Source organism: Protopterus annectens, chromosome 3.part1 (genome assembly GCF_019279795.1).
Source record: "Protopterus annectens isolate FY-2018-M chromosome 3.part1, PAN1.0, whole genome shotgun sequence".
NCBI lineage: Eukaryota > Metazoa > Chordata > Ceratodontiformes > Protopteridae > Protopterus > Protopterus annectens.
The window spans coordinates 636,068,378-636,088,729 of NC_056732.1; the positions used below are offsets into that span (position 1 = coordinate 636,068,378).

Sequence of the window (20,352 nt, forward strand, 5' to 3'; positions counted from 1 at the left end):
TGGGAGCAATTTAGTTGGTACCAGAAGAGGAAAAGGGACAATGTTTCTATTCGAGACTTTTTCTGGTACCCAGAAAAGGCAATACATGGTGTCCTATCCTGGAACTTTCTACTCTAAATACCTTTCTGGTGATTCCAAAATTCAAGATGCTGACTGTTCACCAGCTGCTTCCTATGCTAGACAAAGATGCATGTTTGGCAACACTGGACTTAAAAGAAGCATACCTGCACATCCCTATCAGGGAGTCTTGCAGAAGATACCTACGCTTCAAAGCAGGCTGCATGCGCTATCAGTTCTCCGCACTGCCCTTTGGCTTATCTACTGCACCCTGGGTATTCATAAAGTGCCTAGCTCCAGTCATTGCATTTTGCAGGCAAAGAAATATTCAAATATACCCATACCTGGATGATTGTCTAATTCAGGCAGAAAGCCAGGACATACTTTTGAATCATGTGGCCTTTGTTCAGAGGGTACTGACTTGTCTGGGGTACACCATAAACGAAAAGAAATCACAACTGGTACCCTGTCAACAAATTATATTCCTGGGAGCAAGCTTAAATACAACTTCCTAGATGGCTTTCCTCACGCCGGAGAAATGGATTCTTTTGACAACCTACTTCAAACAAGTGGCCACAAAAACCCAGTTATCTACAAGACAAATACTGCAAGCCTTGGAGTTCATTGCCTCCTGCATTCTTCTAATTCCATATGCAAGGCTGCATATGAGGAAACTGCAATGGTATCTCAAAAGCCTATGGTGTCAACATTGACAGGATCTAGAAGCAATGATTCCTATCATACCTTGCCTATGCCTAGAGTTCCTTTGGTGGGCAGAGGCTTGCCATCAAAACAGGGGACTACCATTCACACTACCCCCTGGACAAAAGATACATCAGACTATGCATGGGGGGCTCACCTGTCAGGGAAGTGCATTCAGGGCAAATGGAACCCAAGTCAAATGCACCTACACATAAATCAAAAGGAAATGTTAGCTGTACAGAATGCTCTGACAGCCTTCAAGGACCACATTCTTCAGGGACAACTAATGGTAAAGACGGACAACACCACGGTCATGTGGTACATAAACAAGCAGGAGGGTACACACTCTTACCCCCTCTGCAGACTAGCCTTGGCATTGTGGAACACAGCCTTGAGCTACCAAGTGAATCTACAAGCTGAATTCCTGCCAGGAAAACTAAATACACTGGCAGATGGACTAAGCAGAAACCTCATGGACCCACACAAGTAGAAACTGGAATCAAGGATTTTCAACATGTTGACAAGCAAATGGGGGAGCCCAGATATAGACCTGTTTGCCTCCCCCCAGAACCACCAATTGGAAAATTTTGCACAAGGATCCCCCACAAACTAGCTTGGAAAGTAGATGCTCTGTCATTCAGTTTATGCCTTTTCTCCTCTGCCTCTGCTCTCCAAGATACTAATAAAATCAAAGAGGACAAGCCAAGGATGGTCTTAATTGCACTAGACTGGCCACAACAACACTGGTACCCCCTCCTGCACAGTGTGTCACGCTTGGCTCCATGGCACCTGCCTCAGACTCCTTTCCTGTTTTCTCAGCAGGAGAACCAGATTCTGCACCCTCAGCTGCAAACCCTGAACCTAGCAGCCTGGCTAATTACCTACTCTCTCCTTTACCACCCCTCAGCAAATCAGTGATGGATATCATTTTAGAGGCTAGGAGATCTAGTACCAGAAAATCTTATGCTGCAAAATGGAAAAGATTTCGTACCTGGAACCAGTCTCAAGGGATGAGAGCAGCAGTGCCCAAGTTACATCAGATTCTACAATATTTGACTGAGATGCTTCATAAGGGCTTGTCTTTTTCCTCCATCAAAATTCATGCCTCAGCCATTTCATCTCATTATAGAACAGAGCCTCCCCTCTTTTCTCACCCACTTCTCAAGCAGTTACTCAGGGGGGCCAAACATTTAAGGCCACCCAGGAGAGCTCCAACTCCAGCATGGGACCTTACCTTTGTCTTGGAGAAACTCACTCTTCCTCCTTTCAAGCCAGCTGCTACTGCAGATTTAAAATTCCTTTCCTGGAAAACAGCTTTCCTTTTAGCAATCACTTCTGCAAGAAGGGTATCTGAATTACAGGCCCTTATGGCAGTGGAGCCTTTCATCATCTTTCATGCGGACAGTGTGTCCCTCAGAACCAATCCCTCCTTTATGCCCAAGGTGGTATCCAGTGTGGCTCTTAATCAGTCCATTCATTTGCCTACTTTCTTTCCTAACCCACAGAACAAAGGGGAATGGATACTGCACTCCTTAGATGTGCACAGACAACTTAAATTCTACTTGGACAGAACTAAACCTCAAATGAAATCTGAACAACTGCTGGCGGCATTTGCTGCAGGGACAGAGGGGAAAGCTATTTCAAAACAAACCATTTCAAAATGGATAGGCCACTGCATTCATTTCTGTTATAAGCACCGTGGAAAACGTATCCCACAGGGCATCAGACCCCATTCAACCAGGGCTACATCTACCTCTGCAGCCTTTCTCAGGGGCGTCCCTACCAAGGACATTCTAGAGGCTGCTACCTGGAGTTCTGTACATACTTTCACCAAGTATTATCATTTCCCAATTTTCTCTAAATCCAGAGCTGGGTTTGCCTCTACAGTCTTGCAGGGCCTTATAGCTGGTCCTAATTCTATTTAAATTCCTCCTCCAAACCTTAGCTTTGGAAATCTACCCAAATGTAATGATTGCAACAGTGAAACACGAAGAACATAGTACAGTTGTGTGCACTTACCATAAATGTAGATGTTCGAGTGTATTCACTGTTGCAGTCCTGGTTACCCACCCTCCAGCCCCCTCTCTTCTTTTGGCTATACCTCTACTCTCACTTACTGTGCTCAAAAAGCTTTTTGGTGTATTTGCTTTTTTGTTGGAGGTGTATCCTTTTATTATAGATTTAATTGCTTCCCATTAGGGGGCACCAGACATCTGGGGCAAGAAAAACTGATGTAATGGCGTTGGCTGCATGTTTTATACCCCTGACGACCTGACGTCATGGAAGAAGGGACAGCAATGGACGCAGGACCCAAGACTTTGTTAATCAGGCAGACTGAGGGCTACTGCAAGCAGATAACCCAAATGTAAGGACTGCAACAGTGAATATACTTGAACATCTACATTTATGGTAAATGTACACAACTGTACTTTCTATGTAATTTGCTGCTTCCTTTTCTAAGGAGACCATGTGAAATCAGCTTTTGGAATGAAATTGCACAAATTCAATGAAATGAGTGCTCTGAAAGCTTTGTCCCATACAATCCAAAGTTGCCCGTTTCTCCCATGAGATTGATGTTCAGTGCTTGTTCTCCACATTCCAATCTGCTTAACATTCAGTACTTGTCTGTTGCCATCTGTTTCCTTCCGCCAAAAGACATGTTTTACACTTTTTGTTCAGAGTCGCCCCACCTCCAGATTCATGTGCATTTTTGGGTCATGTATCCAGGGGTGTGGCATTTCTCTAAGCTTATATGGTATGCCAAAAGTAGGGTTTTACTGTTAACAGTAAATTTATTGCCATAGTTTAAATACTTTCACATTTCTTTTTGGATGATAGAACTTGTTTTGGTAGTTTTAAACAGGATTAAGTCATCTGCTGCATAAAGGGTATTTGGCAACCTAGAGACAGCTGGTGTTTGATAATTAATTAAGGGTACAATTAATATGGGAACAAGTACCGAAACCTGAATCACCTCTCTCCTAGTTAAACTAGTGTCCATAGTAAAGATCCTGTAATCAGCTGAAAGGCTCTACTCAACAGATAACTGGAAACACATTTTACAGGTCCTTCTCCATTATGTCTTCTTTTTGATCTTGGTTATAAGCATACTGTGATCCACTAATTCAAAGGCTGGTAGAGGGTCACAGTTTGATTTATTTATTTTTGGGAGCTTTTTCTCCCCTCTGCACCATCAGTTGGATGGGTCTGACAGCCACCTCATAATCCCCCAGACTAACTCCAGTAGGGCTGGGGCCCATGCAGATCTTAAGGGCATCCTGTGGCTCTGACTGTCAACATCTGCTGGAGGAAGGTATCCATTCAACCCACAGTAGCAGTCAAAGCACAGGTGTGTAATACAACACTTCAGCAGTAGCTCAGCCATGTCCCTACCCTATCACCCCTATTTAATCACAGTTCCCAATAGTGGTGTCCCCAGCCTTCACCAAGGACTGTCACAGGAGACCGCTCACAGAACCAGGTGTCCACCCTCCCTACTGCTCCATCAGTCACCCAAGCCACTAATTGAACCCAGGCTGACTGGGTTGTAATCAGGGCATTATCCTTCTTTGCCACCAGATGGGCTCCCACAGTCTGATTATTAACCTTATAACCTACTACCTTTCAAAAAGCTTGATTGCTAGGTAACCTCATGTTGATATTTTCCACATCCAAGTACATGTCACGATTATTTACAGGACGGTAATTGCTGACTTCTGATTGTAAGTGGAAGTTTAGTCCATAATCATAGAAAGCGTTGTGTAATGCACCTGTCATGCTTTTTTTCCTTTTTGTCTACTACTGGTATTTGATTTAGTGCCTCTAGTGGTGCATTCCATTCACAGACTTTCCAGTAGGTCTGGATCAGACATTGTTTTTTTTTTTTTTTGATCAAGCAGAGGTTATGTCTAGCTATTCCATAACAAACAGAACCTAAAGACAGTTCCTAAAACCTTTCTGTGTCAGTCAAGTTACCTGCCATGTGATTTTTCTAGGAGTGGATTGCTGTATATTTCCATGTTCTTTCATGTGGCTTGTTCAAGATTGCCAGGCACAGTACTGCAGCAATGCATTCATTGATCAGTTGAATCAGCAAGGTATAATGTGATAAGGTCATTCCCCTTGCATAACTAGATATACCCATCAGAATTAGATGAGCCAGAGAGTATAATTTTCTATGATTGGTAAATACATACTGGCCAAAGTTTAAATTGCTATCTACCTCTCTTCTGAGATTGTTACTGTTGGTATCTCTTTCATTTAACTGTTCATTCTGTAATCAGAATTTGTCCTTATAGGTTCATAGATTGCTTCTAGGCATGTGGTTTCAGAGAACATTTTTATGGGGGGGGGATGCTTATGCACTCTAATTCATTCTGAAAGCTGCGCCCAGTACCCCGTGTCGAGCCCCAGGTCTAATGTTCAATTTACTGTAACCCTCTGACTTACACCAATTATGACCAGGGCCAACATAGAACCCAAAGGCTTCCAGGGGAGGGGTGAATGCTGTCCTAAGTCTGCCAGGGTTTTTATTTATTTGTTTATTTATTTTTTGTGTTAAGGTCTACCCCTGGTTCTCCACCAGTGATCTCATGGGAAATACCCATGTAACCACCTCCCATCCCAGGATGGGCAGACCCCATCTCTCTCTGCCACTCCTTTAGCTGCCCAGTCCGCTAATCAAACATGGTTCAGCCGGGCCATAGTCAAAGCTTTATCTGTCTATGCCACCAGAGTGGTTCAGTCCAAGAGACAGTTGAGGAGCCTATCCCAGTTTTCCAGTTTCCCCCAGAGCACTGCCTGGTTAAATAACTTTCTCAGAGTCACGCAGTTGGTAAATGGAAGCTGAGGGAATCAAACTTTAGACCACTAGAAGATGCATCTTGTTAACAGCTTATAACCTTAATCCACTGTGCCAGCCCCTTTTTGACAACTCTACTAATACATTTTCTGGCATTAAAGTTGAGAACATTATTACCGCTCAAGGTTGTTTTTTTATTTGTAGATTTTGGCATCTTTTCAATCAGTTTGCAGGTGTCGACTTACTTGGTTACCAAGAGCTCATTTCCCAAATGTATGTACTTATGCAGGCTAACTCTGAGATCGCTATACCCTGTAGAAAGAAAAAAGGCTCCAAGGTGCAGCTTTCTCTGGTATGGTACATACTTTCCATACTTTTGCATATTCGTTCTCGACATTCTTTGAGTCACAGTTCTGTTCCTTAGACATTCAGATGATTTCCTGTTTAGAAGGTAACATACAGATTCTATTGTGACTGCTTTAAAGTACAATGAAGAGCAGGTAACAAGACAGATACAGGTGTTGGTGGCTGATTAGATGGGACTGTTAAGAGCTGCAAGAGTTTCCCTCTAACAGACATTCTGTAACAAGATTTAGGAATAGCTTAACTGATTTGCTGTGTGAGTACATTTCTTCTGGGCCTTGATTCTTTTAAGGGTCACCTGTTAAATCCTCAGTGCCCTTCCAAAGTAGTTTGGGTTAACTCTAACTAAAGTCTACTTTCTGATAGTGAGTCATGTCTTCAGCTGCTTTGTCTTTCCCACGTTCTTTCCTTTTGGTTTCATCTGAGACATGAGAGAAGACCTAAGCCAGAGCTACTTGCATCCCTCCAGCTATCAAGCACTTGGTGGAAATGGTCTGCCTTGTCAGTATTCTGAGGAAAATATCAAGTGCAGTAGTTGTGCTTGTTTCACTTACAGTTGACTCATTCACCATATTTGGGTTCATTAAAAGGATGGGTTCTAGCATAGCTAGGAATGATCACCCAGTTTCCTCAGAAGGCCACTTCTTAAAAGTCACTGGGTAGATACTGGGCAGTGAATACTTAGTAATTTAGCAGTATCTACAGCATTGATAGTAACCACATTAAGTAGGGTACCTGCCCAGATGGGGTTGGCCTTGTGGGCTCAAATATGATCTGAATAGGATTATTTAGTGTAAAACTGCACCAGAAAGAGTTTTATCTGTAACAAACTAATCCAAAACAGTTATCCAAAAGAATGATTTTTTAAGTTACTAAAGGTATTTCCTCACATTGATTAGTTGTGGATAGTAGACGGTGTGATGCCCCTGCACTGGCACAGTAATCAAGGAGCCTCAATCCTTTCCACTAACACCAGTGAAGGACATGCACATTGGGAGGATGACAAGTACAGACACAATAAAATACAATTTCCCTTAAGAGCACACAGAGATTACAGTCAGTCTGGGGCTGGTTTCTCCCTCTCTCTCGCCAGATCCCCAGTAAGACTCCCCACTGGCACAGCTATAGGGTTAAGATCTCAGCCAAGTGGTCAAGCCAAAACCTCCAGCACCCTGTCTGTCCAATCAGTGCTTTGTGTCCCTGCCCAAGTAGCTGACACATACACACACACACTTTGAGATATGATTTATATACAAACACACAAGACATGGCTGGAGAAGGCTGGCACAGGTTTACTAGCTATGCCCCCTTCTGCCCACACTATAAGGTAGTAATCACTGCCACCAACCAGCTCTTTATCTGCTACTATAAGGCCCTTCCCAAAGGGTGACTAATTCTACTGTGCAATGCCACTATTATCCAAATGGTAAGTGTGATCAAACTAAGGCTATTCAAGAGTGGCCTGTACAGTGTCACCAGATACATATGCAAGTACTTTAAGAGCTTAAATATCTCTAAACAAACCAGCCACAATTAAAAAGTTCTAAATATATTTAATAATAAATAATAAAAGCACAAGACAATACTCAATAACGCAACACAGTGACAACAGAGTTCAGAATCACAGAAAATATTTTAAAACAACATTGCAGGACAGTCTCACATAAATACAGGAAACATCTAAACTAATCTTACTAAGTTCCCATCTATCTCTAAGAGAAATATTGTACCTAAATCTTACTTACAGCGCCAGGCAAATGCAAGTGCAGAATGGATGTTTACAGGTCCAAAGACAAGATACAAAATGCACAGACTCACTCTCTGAGGTAATTCTTAAATTACTGTCAAACATTAATGCTGGGTTATCTCAGATAAATCATTCTTTGTCACCTCTGTGTCAAAAATGGGTGTACTTTCCTACAACGAAAATTCACTTTTTCGAAATGGGAAAGTACATCCCCACTTAAGCGAAAGTGCACTTTAATGAAAGTGCACTTTTGCTTAAGCTCACTAGACTGAACCTACCGCACCACAATGGAGGACATTGAAAAATGGGCTGTGTCCTCCACTGTTGTGTGATAGTCATGGACCTTAGGGTTAGGGCACGGGTCAAGGTAAGGGGATAGCCCTACTAACTATCCCCTTACCCTAACCCGTACCCTAACCCTAAGGTCCGTGACTGCTAGCCCGTTCAGTCTAGCAGGTTCACGAAAGTGCACTTTCTCGTTAGTGTGGGTGTACTTTTGAAGTTGGAAGTAGTGAACTTTTCTTCTTTAATAGTACACCCATCAAAAATACTTATCTTTTACAAGCTTGCCTGGAAATGGAAGTCGTAAAACAGTTTCACACTTTTACCTTTGAAATCTGTAATTATTTCTGTTTCCAGACATTAGAAAAATCTCCTAGCTCTAGACATCCTGTCTCTTTGCATTAACTAACTTTATAGCAAAGTCGTAAACAATTTACTTATTTTTTTTTTTTTTTTATTAGAGTTTGCAAGTTAACTCTGTTTTTTCCAGTAGGGTACACTGTGGTTACATTCTTGAAGCTCAGCATATAATATATAGTTTTCTTACATTTGTAAGACAAGCATACAAATCATATTACTATTCACAAATAACACAGAATTATTTATACAATTCCAGCTAGATGGGCTGGCAGCCTTCACAGAGTGGTATACACATCTCCCATACAGGCTTGTGTGCCTTCTTATTAGCAGCTGTACCACAGTCTAATTAGGAACTTCATCACTTATTTATGCATTGTTTGACTATGCTGGTTTGCACATTATTTTTAACCTTCAGAACTCTTAACACCTAATCTTTATGCCAGGTCTGCTGCCTAGAGAGAACTGGAGACTTTATTTAGTATATCTACAAAGGCACACTTACTGCGGTAGTGGTGCTGCGGTAGCGTTGTCGCCTCACACTAAGACGTCGTCCTGTTCGATTCTCAGCTAGAGCGTCTTCTGTGTGGATATATGCATGAATGGGTGTACCTTCGTTAAAGGTTGTGCGTCAGAGCTGACAACTCAGCATGTTAAAATCTACTGCCAATCATTAGCGGACCGGAGTTCCGCTGTGGCGACCCCTAACCGGGAAAAGCTGAAAGACACAACAACAAAGACACACTTAATTTTTAATAATGTTTCTGTTATGGTCAAAACATCTGTTTTATAAGGAATAATTTAAGACCTAGGTAGTGCCTCTTTATTGTTAATTCTGTTGGATTTTGTTTTGTGTATTCTTGGTTCTCTTATGTACACACTCCTTGAAAGCAGTACTTAACAGACCATTTCTACTATTTATTCTTACCAAGGCAGATGACGAGTCTAGGAATCAGTTTAATATTGCCTGCTCCAATTTTTATGGTTATATCAAGTGGTGAATAGTAAGAAATCCAAGATCCTTTGCAACACTTTACCTGTTCTTCTTATACTTGCCTCAGGTACCTTTTTTCAGCCAGATAGACCACTGTTCTTCAGAACTAATATATGAAAGTCATGGCTTAGGGTCTTCCAGATTAACAAGTTACCTCCTCTTGTTTTTCAGCTACTCAGAAAAATAGGGAATTATAAAAGGGTTCCTGATTGCAACCAGCTTATGTGTTTTGAGACTTGGATGTCAAGGCATTCACTTCAAGAGCTGAAGAAAATGTAGCTTAAGAGATGAATTTTGACATCCATTTTGAAACAGAGTAAGCAGATATTTTGTTGGAGAAACCTGATCATAATTTTTTGTAGTACATGGAGCTTCAGCTGCATGTAGTAGGTGTGGAAAGTGTACGTACTGTTTAATTTTAAACCAGCTTATTCAAGGCAAGCAGTATAAACAGGGCTTTAAAAGTGCATTTTAGAACAAGTACCCACCCTTGCACACTACTTCTGATTAGATGATGCTAAATTCTAGTTAAAAAACAGCAGTTATCTATTTACAACCCACATTCCAAAATCAGGTATTAAGAAAAGCATAAAATGCACATAAAAAGACTTTTAACTAACATCCTTTTCTGCTACCTAATGTAATAAAGCCTTCAAGTCTGTGACAAGAACAAAAATCAAGAAAAACACACATCTGTCTAATCATAAACAACATCTAACCAGAATACTATAAATATAAAAATGCATCTGTCTTATAATATCATCTAGTAAATATTCATTCATGTGTATTAGTGTGCATAAAAACTTAAGTAATTAAAAGCTCAGAAAAAACGTCAGTGCTTTACAAAAAGAAAAAAAAAACCCTGACAGTAAACACCTACATTGTTAAAATGCTTCAGATTTTTTGTTACTGGGGATCGCTTGTCTGTGACGAATAAATGCTTGTTGCTTTGGAACACTACCTGGGTTTCATGATTTTTGGAAATAAGTGTGACTGAGCTCATCAACAAAGTTTTAAAAGTAGCATCAATGTAGCAGAAAAGAAAATTAATCTAATTCAGTGAATAGACTATAGTGGGTTTAAATGTCATATTCACTGATAATTAAGCAAAATTACCTGTAGTATTTTTAGTTAACTGAAGTGAATATTATCTGGATGTTCTCAGAAAATAAGCTGTTTTGAGATGTTCCCTCAAATATACTATTCAGCACAGTTTGTGTGTTATTTGTAGGGTTGTATGATTTACAACTTACTTTTCTCCTGAAGAAAAAAATGATGTTTTTGTTCCTAAGATGTAAGCCTTCCATTGCTAACTAATAGTGCTGTTTTTTTTAGATCTCGAGTTGAAGTCCTTCTGGCAGTGGAGCAGATTTACAGATTACGTTCAGTGTGTGCTGGCTTTCTCTGCAATCGCAGGCTACATCACCTACCTCTTCATAGACTTTTTCTTTTATGTAGAAACACTGGGCTTCCTTGCTGTGTTCACAGAGGCGATGCTGGGGACTCCTCAGTTGTATCGTAACTTCCAGAACAGATCTACAGAAGGAATGAGGTATGGGAACTGTGGCTGCTTTGAACTTTTAACATGCCCATGCTTTCCACTTTTGCAGGTTGTAGCTGTGAAACATGTTAGAGAATGGTTCATACATTTAATTTTACAATTTGCTGGAATTATGGTTTACATAGCCTGTTATGTTTTCTGGTACATTGTCAAAATGATTTCAACTGCATCTAGTTGTAGTTTTAAAAGATCTTGCAAATATTGAGTTGCTTTCTAACTAGTGTCTCTGCAGTCGGTTTGAAATGCATTTTTATAATTCTGTGTAGTGTTAGACCAAATACTAAATTAACCTGTCACAGCTTGGTATAAATTGCACCTTGTGCTATGCAGCCAATCTGATTTGGATTCATTTTAAATGTATATATTTGTGTGATTTATGACTGTGAATATATTGCTGTAATGTTAGTTCATATAGCGTTAAAAATGGAAAGGCCTTCCCCTTCCACTCCAAATCATGGGTTAGGCTCCCCATACTGTGGCTGTAATGGACCATTAGTCAAGTTCCTGTGTATGGAAGCTGCAGCTGTTTCATCTGATTAATGCTACTTCTTAAATATCTCGATAAAATATTAAGGCCTAACTTGTGTATGGCATAATGAGAAATTAGCTGCACAGGTCTTGGAAGGTAGTGGGAAGTCTCAGGCAGCTTCTGGATGAAGACTAATACATTGAACTATGCATACTAACAGAAGAGTAATGAATCAGAGGTGAGATGCCTGATGGGAACTGCTAATGCATACTCCAAAGAAATTGCCTTGTTCTGATAATGCTAAAATTTACAGAGAAACAGTGGAGCTTTCTGACAAATAAACAGTAAAGTGCTGAATTGCTAACTTGAATAATGCCATTGTTTGCATTTTTTTATGTTGATTGTGACTACTCAAGTATATCTCATAAGAGTATATTAATGTGGCCTTCATACTTTGCAAAATTAGTTACTGTATTCAACATTTTTTGATAAAGCATGTAGTTTTAAATTGCCTTGCACGCTAAGTGCATTTTATTTTTTTTAAACCACAGGCATCATCACGTACACTTTAACAGTTGTAGTCACTAAGCTGAAATTACCAGCATCAGAATTTAGAGCATTATCATAATTGTATCGTCTTTGAATACAATTCAGAATTGTGATTATTCAGTGAGATTGATGATTAGTCTGTTATGGTGGTGTTCTGTTACAAAATTAACAGTTTCATCACTTCAGGTTCTGTGCTGTTATCAGGTGGGTCTTCATTTGTTTAAGTTTGTATGTAGGTCCTTTACTGTTGTTCTAGACTGGTTTCTAGCAATCACAGAAAAGACCACAATACATAATCTACCTTAAAGAAAAAGGCCATGGCTAAGAAAGGGCCTCAGTGCTTCAGGCCGTACATCTGTTTAGAAGTAAACTGCGTAGCCTTGTTAATTATTTTAAAGATGTTTATCAAGTCATGCAATTTTAAGCTGTAACATGGGTTTACATACATTACTGGAAAAGAAAAAAATGTAATAACAATTACTATTGTCATGCTGTACACATACGTTTTCTTAATAGTTTTCATTCACTCTGTGTTATGTAAGTAGCTCAATTCCTGCCTTCTCTTAAATCTCAATCTTCCTTCTAAACATTATTTTAAATCGATTATTCCCATAATATTGCATTTATTTCTATGAAATGTCTCTGTCCCTTTTCTAAGGATCCCAGCTCCAGTTCTTTTATCCTTCTTATTATCTCCAGAGCTTTCTTTGCATTAGAAGTAGATTTTGATTATCATTTTCTAGCTGTTTGCTCTTTTTGACAGCCAGTAACATTTAACTATTCTATGGCTATTCAGTTCATATGCTATTTCTCAGCTCAAATGAATCATTTCCTGAGTTAAAGTAGCTTGTTCACCCCACACCAACCCTTCTGTCAAAGTATTCTGTAGGAATTTTTATTTTAACTCTGTCACCTCATTACATTCCCAAAAAACATGTTCTCAGTTACCTCCCTCTTTCTCATCACATCTCTTGCATTTTCTCTCTGAGTAAACATTTTTTGAAGTCTACCTTTTAATAGCAGCTTCTGTTCTGATCTAGACCCAACTAAAACCTCTACCAGAGCTGATCTGTCATTTATTACTCCCTGTCCCTTTTTCTTTGCCTATAGTCTCCTGTTATCAATCCCTGCTAAGGAAAGCATTCTCAAACCTGCAGTCCAAAACTTTGGCTTATTATCTTTCCATCCAAAGATATTTGCTGCAAGCACCATGGTTGCTTTGCTAATTTCTTCCAGCCAGTTTTGGCCTTCTCTTTTTACATACCCCTACTTACAGACATTCCTATTGGTAAAGTTTCCTTTCCTCGTTCCCATGTTGACCTAGTTATTAGGGGGGTCTTTATCAAAATTCCGAAAAGGTAAAACGCCGAACGTGAAAACATTGAACCCAAAATATCGAATGGTGAAAATAGTGAAGCCCCGGAACATCAAAATCTTACCTAGGGCAAGATTTTGGTGGGCCATTCCATGGCTTTGCTGTTTCCTCCACTGTGGTGCGAGAGTTACAGACCTTAGGGTTAGTGTGGTGTAGTGTAGGGTTGTGTTTTGTTAATTGTATGTGTGTGTATTAATTAGTTTATTTGTGTATAGATTCGTAGGGTATGTGTGTGATAGTTACGAACCTTAGGGTTAGGGTGCGAGTTAAGGTAAGTGGATAGTTAGTAATGTATGTGTGGTTTAGTGTGGGGTTGGGTTTTGTTAACTGTATGTGTGTGGTTTATTTATTTTTGTGTGCTTGTGTTGTGTGTATGTTTCTCGGAACAGCGAATTTTTTCCCTTGGAAAAAATTCGCTATTCTGAGCGTTCAGTGTTTTCAATATTCAAAATTCCAAGTTTGAACATATGATGTTCGACATTTTGGAATTTTTAATATATGATATAGACCCGTTATTAGAATATTTTCTGATACATTATGAATATAATATTCTGTAGAGTGGTTGTTATTCCCCTTAAGGACTTGCATGTAAAATCCTGGTCTCTGTCTTTATCTGTCGAACACTATAGTTTAATCACAATCTTGTTTCACTTTGCTTTGTAATTCTCTGCTTGAATTATGTGTATGAGCCCTAACTACATAGCTCTAAAGTATTCTTTCAAATCAGGTAACCTTAAACTACTTTGTTCTTTGAGAAGAATCAGTTTATCTTACTTAAATCTTTGACTCTTCTCCCTAAATGCATACCATCATGTCTTTAATAATTATTACCCCCAACTTCTCTGATTCTGTGCCCTGTAAATAACACTAAGGTAACTAAACTTATTTTACTGTTTGAATCTTACTATCCATAGTCAAGACCTTCCACTTTTCAATGTTTCTATTATCTTTTGTTTGGCTTCTCCCTGCATATTATTAGCTACCATGACATAATAATTTTTAATCTATATACCTAAGTACTTCATCTTATCTTGTCCCCATAAGTATGCGTATTTCTTAACCAGTAGGGTAAGTGTAGATAAATAGTTACTGCTATAGCTTTTCTCTTATCCTGATTTAGTTTATATTCCAAAAATACTCCAAACTGCCTCAAAATGTTCCACAGCACTGAAATTTACTTTTTCTGGATTTGTCCAGTATAAAATAATATCATCTGTAACTAAAGCTAACTTTTCTTTATTACCATGTCAATTATATCCTTGAATTTGTGAATCCCTTATTTTTTGTCAACAACTGTAAAAATAAAACAAATAACAGTAAGTAAAGACATCATATATGCCTATTCCTCTGGTCAAACATAGCTGGATAGAGAGGAATGCTTCCATCTTAATTCTTGCCTCCGATCATTCATATAGCCTCTTTACTAATCCTCTTATTTTGTCTGAATACATAAATGCATGATTATCCTACTCATAACCCCCCAACTGACTGTATCTTATGCCTTTTCTGCATCATTGCCCACCAACAATCATTGTGGCATTTTCTTGTACTCTCCTCCTTTCTGGATCATCATTGTTCTGTTAATGTTTTCAAATGTTGCCTTCCCTCCATAAAACCACATTGACTCATATCTTTCAACTTTAGTAAATCCTTTGCCATTCTGTTTGTTAGTATAGACATAAACACTTTGTATTCATTTCTTTAAAATTGAAACGAGTCAATATGAAGCAAAATCTGAAGGGTCTTTATCATCTTGGTAATACAGCCTTCAGAGCTTTCTTTGTAGATGTTGGTCTCTTTCCCTTTAAATTAAACAAAACTTTCCAGATCTTTATCACTTTCTTCCATCCTTTCGTCCAGATTTCCAGATGAACACTGTCTGTCTCTGGAGACTTCCCTGCTGATTGGTTTTGCAGCACCATTTTTGACTCATCTCTCCCTGTTTTAGTTGCTAATTATTGAGCCTCATCTTCTTGCAACCTTGGCCTAATTAAGTCTTCCATAAATATTTTTATTTTGCTTTTTCTTTGTTTCCTCCTTTATCTGCTTTACACAGATTTGCATAAAAGTTCCAAAATATCTCTTAACAGCTCTGTAGGATCTCTGGTATTTTTTCTTGCCATACACTTTCTGGATTTGGCTACAACTCTTTTTACTTCCTGTTGCCTAAGTTGATGAGCTAAAAGTCTTTCCGGTCTAGAGTTGCTGTCAAAAAATAGTTGCTTAACAGCAACCTTTCTAAGCTCATGCATACTATGGTGCATAATCGAATCTAGTTACTGGATGTGTTTTAGATAATTCAATTAACAGCTATAATAAGTTCTGTCCAGTCATGTTATCTCTTGAGAGGTAATATGTAACTTCTGAGTTCTTGATACTGGCTTCACATCCTCCATACCAAATATTTTCATAAACATCTTCAGAAATGTATTTTTTTTTGTTATATTTCCCTTCTAGCAACTCCACTACATACAGCTTCACTATTGCAGGTCTAGTTGCAGTCTCCACCCATGGCGAATATTCACTGATGAAAACTTGTTTCTCCCCAAATTCTCTTACTCTCCATAATAGCAGTTTTAGGTGGTATGCAAGTATATGCCAGTGTAATCCTCCCCCTTCCAATAATCTCTTACTGCCACAAATCTATAAATTTGTCTTTTCTTCCCTGTTGTATTACTGTTGGCAGCCCTGTTACAGTCAGTATCATTGCTGTCATTTGCCCTTGTCCCTAATAGTCTACTAAACGTCCAGCTTGAAATCCTTTTTTATCAATATTCTGATGCTCATTTCTGTCCATATGTGTCACCCTTTAACATTGGTGCATTTTTAATATAATTCAGTATTCTGTACTTTTTATCTGTATAGCACCATTTACATTCCCCTGTTAATACTGACATTTCAGCATTCTGATGAAATGCTATTACTCACACAATATTGTACATGAAAGCTTTTGAATGTATGTTTTCTGCTTGCAGCTTACATGTGCATGCTAATGCTTGACAGGTTGAGCTTGTATGTGGTTGCTTCTTTTCATATCTATGTGAGCTCATGTCAAATTTTCCTAGACCTTTCACTTCAATAAAACACCCAACAAACTAAATATATTTTCAAATTTCACTCCCTTTTAACTCAGATCTAACTCACGGCAAACACACACAAGTATATAACCTTTAAAAAAATAGGAATAGTTCCCCAAATCAAGAATACAAGCATTACCTGTTGTAAAGTTGGTTGTGACGATGTGGACATTAGAGCCAGTGTTCCTACGTATACAAATATCTGTCTGTTCTGTAAATTATTCTCTTTCACTCGTTCACCAGCTTCCTTCACAGTGTAGTTATGTGTCATGCTGTTACATTTGTGTTTGCTCTGTGACTGTGTAGAACAATGAATAGACCTTGGTAGTGTGTTCTATTTGTATCAGTTTCCTTCTAATTTGGATAAGCTTTTTGTATGTTTAGCCTGCAGTCTTTAACACGCTTGTAATGTCAGTTTCTTTTGATGTACTGGTTAATCCCATGAATGTTTGCTTAATGATGTTTTCATGTTGTCCTCATCAGTGTAGCTCTATGTTATGATGATTTGCTCTATACAGCTTTATAGATACACTTTACTAATGTGGTTCTGTGTCAGTATACCTTCTGCTTACATACTTTGAGCTTACATTCATAAACTTTTTTACCATCTCTCTCTTCTTATACTTTCCCCATATTCTCTTGCTCTGACTCACTGCGGTCCTTCCTCCATCTCTTTTTTATAATAAGTATTAACTTTTATTGTCTCAATATAATATGACATTTTAGTAGAAGTTTTCTCTTTTCTTTTCTTTCAGAGCGTGTCATCACTGCATCTGACCCCGATACTGCAGGACTCTGCCATAGGGGACAACTCCCAAACGTTTTCACTGAGAATTTTGTCTTTTTACAGTATAAGCAAAATTAACTGGAAGAACCTTGCTATGTATTAACTTCAACTAGTCAGATACCTACTTGTGCTGAGCATTGTCTTTAACATACCCCCTGTAAAAGCGTAGTCCTTGCTCTCGAAGAGCCACTTATAAAGTTGGTCACTGTCCTTTTCCTTGAGTAATAGTTTACACTGTATATGCCAGTTACTTAGTCTTCCTGGCTGACAGGTTTCTGCCTTCGGGAAATGAAAGTAAACTAGTTCTACTTTATACTTCTTTGTTAATTGCTTTGTATAGGCTATAAACATATTGCTGTCTCTTATAATTTAACCTGAAGGTTGAATTCCTACATACACATTTCAGTTGAGACTCCTATTTCCTAACCCTCACAAACAACCTTACTGTTGTCATACCAACACCCCTGTTTTTTTATCTAATTCCCAACTTCCATTTAATCTTTTATCACCATTCCCAACTACCTTTCTCCCTCCCATACTGCTTTGCACTATATTTATTCATAGTCACATCCCACCCTAATAGAACCTATCTATTCTACATTGTAACTTCTATACCCCCCAAAATTCACTTGTTCCTATTTTACCTACATCCTCATACTCTAGCCTTTTAACCCCCTATTCCTAACAATCCAGAGAAGATAATAGGGAAACTTAACTATCTGATTTTGTCAGTGTTCACGTAATCCTTGACTGTGGACTCTGTTCCGAGCCTGTGAACCGACTCAGCCATTCAGCTCACGCCTTCCAAACTCTCAAGCTAGGCTCTACCCATAATGCTCATCTCTGAATTATCTTAGATCTTGTTTGCCGCTCTGTGTGTCAGATGCATTCAACCTGTCTCGAGCATTATCTTTGGTAAGTTTTTTTCTTTTTTCCATCTCATTTCTCCTTAGTTCTTTATAGCTTTGCTACTCGCTCCTCTTTTCTTTCTAGAACATGTGTGTGATCCTTCCTTTTCCCTCTACCTTTTTAAGTAGTTTTCTTTAATGTGCCATTGCTGGTATTTCCTTTACCTCTTGAGGTATTTCTGGATACCATAGTTTGTACCGTGTGTGTGTGTGTGTGTGTGTGTGTGTGTGTGTGTGTGTGTGTGTGTGTGTGTGTGTGTGTGTGTGTGTGTGTGTGTGTTTGACCTTTTCTGGGTTAGGCCTAGTTTTTTCCTATGTGTCTGACAGACCTTCGAAGGGCACCTCTGGCTTTAAGAGGTGCCAAAAGTATGAAAGGAAAATGCCCAATTTAGATGTGCATGTATATTGTGTATATTGTTTGAGCACTGTCCACCTGCAAGAAGATTGTGCCATCTGTCATGCTTTCTCCGCCAGGACTTTAAATGAGCCGCGAAAAAAAGCTCATCTTAAAACGATTGTTAAAAGGAGAGTCTGAAGAGGCCACATCTGGTCTGAAGACCAGATCCAGCTCATCATCTTCCTCATCCTCCTCCTGTAAGCCAAAGAAATTATCTCACTTGTAAGCAGTTCCTCAGAACTGCCTGCAAAACTATACAGTCTTCAGTGTCAACAGTGTCTTTGGTACCGATGGGCAAAAATGACTCAACACCAACAATTTCTTCGGAATGGACAACTAAAGCTTTGAGCACAGAGGTTTTGTCAGAAGCAAAGCAGAATTCATTCAGGACACTACCTAGAACCACATATTCTCCATTAGTCGATCCATTTGTGGATCAATCACCTAGTCCATTCATGGAACCGGGTCCACCTAGGTCTCCTTTGGCGTCATCTGTTCGATCCATTAAGAGCCTCTCGGAATCAGACATCATGAGGCTGGTGGACCAGCTCTTGATGGTGAGGGGATTACCTTCATCTTCGATTCCCAGCCAACTCAACACCAGGACCTCTTCCTCTTTGACACCATCTCATCTTCCTCCTCCAACTCCAGTTGAGTCTCTGGAGCGCCTGGCACTGACTTGCCTGGCTCCAGCTGTCTCAGTTTTGGTAAGAGCCTCTACTCTGGAAATGAGAATTGCCTTGAACTCCTCTGGTTTATCGGAACCGGAGGTCACCCTGGTTTGAGACTTCATCGCCGGTTCCAAGGGGCAGGGATTGACTTTTTTTTTTTTTTTTTTTTTGGAACCTTCCATGCCCCTCGATGCTTTGGCATTTGTTGGAATGACCCAGGCTTCTGCTTTGGAGGCCACCTCCTTGGTGCTGTGTGGGACCACGGTTCCAAAGCAGTTTATTTTGGTTCCGAGCTCCCAGCCCTCTATGGGGGGGGGGGAGGCTTCCAGATCATGGAGAAGGCCTTGTCCATTGTGGACTTCCAGTCCTTGCCATCCTTTTCAGGTCAAACGTCTGTATCGCCTCAACCAGAGTTACAGTCAGCCTCATCCCGGGGACAGGGGGGGCACAAAAGCCTCAGGCGAGACCCACCTTTGTGGTTTCCTCTTTAGATACTTCCCCTGAATATCCCCCTGAGGAAGTACCTGTGAAGAAAAAGTGCAAGAGGAAGCACTTAGACTCCCTGCAGGAGTCCTTCACTGAGGATACTGATTTTGATGAGGGGAAAGTTCCCCCAGGTCACACCCTGATGATGTTTCCTTTGAGGACATCCTGGAAATCCTGAAACTGAGGGGTGACTGGACATCCCTCCAGCCTTTCTTGGAGGATTCGTTATACCTGGAGGCTTTTCCAGTCCTCTACCTCTTGGATCTCTCTGCCCACTGATGAGCTCATTAAATTGATCGCACAGTGGGCCTGGAAGATTTCTGACTCCATTGAGCTGATCCCCAAGAGGCCTCACCAGGTCCTTTTTGCCCTTAAGGACGAGCAGTATTGGGCTAAGGGTATCCTCGTAGATGCCATGATAGTGGCTGTTCTTTATCAGTCTGACCTTTCAGCCTCTACCATTCGGATCCATCTAGTCGCGATATCTAATTTCCATATTGGTTTCGATGGTGCCTCACTTATGTCACATAAACGTTGTAAAGCTTTTTTGAAGGGAATCCTAATGCCAAGGCCTCCATTTAAAGAGCCCACTGCTCCATGGGATTTACCCTCAGGCCTACAATCTCTTACTCTATCCCCTTTTGAACTTTCAGCTACTTGTGACTTAAACTTTATGACATGGAAAACTTTGTTTTTATTAGCTATTACTTCTGCAAGAAGAGTATCGGAAATGCAGGCTTTGTCCTGCAAGACTCCCATTTAATATTTC

General features: G+C 39.7%; 1 protein-coding gene across 1 annotated transcript in view; it reads left to right on the top strand.

The window, feature by feature from the left end:
* Positions 1-20,352, top strand: part of SLC66A2 (solute carrier family 66 member 2) — a 1,460,443-nt gene that overhangs the window by 884,482 nt on the left and 555,609 nt on the right. Inside the window, exon 3 of the mRNA XM_044067025.1 lies at positions 10,639-10,855. Within this exon, the coding sequence (XP_043922960.1) occupies positions 10,639-10,855 (217 nt within the window). The remainder of the gene's footprint in view (positions 1-10,638; positions 10,856-20,352) is intronic.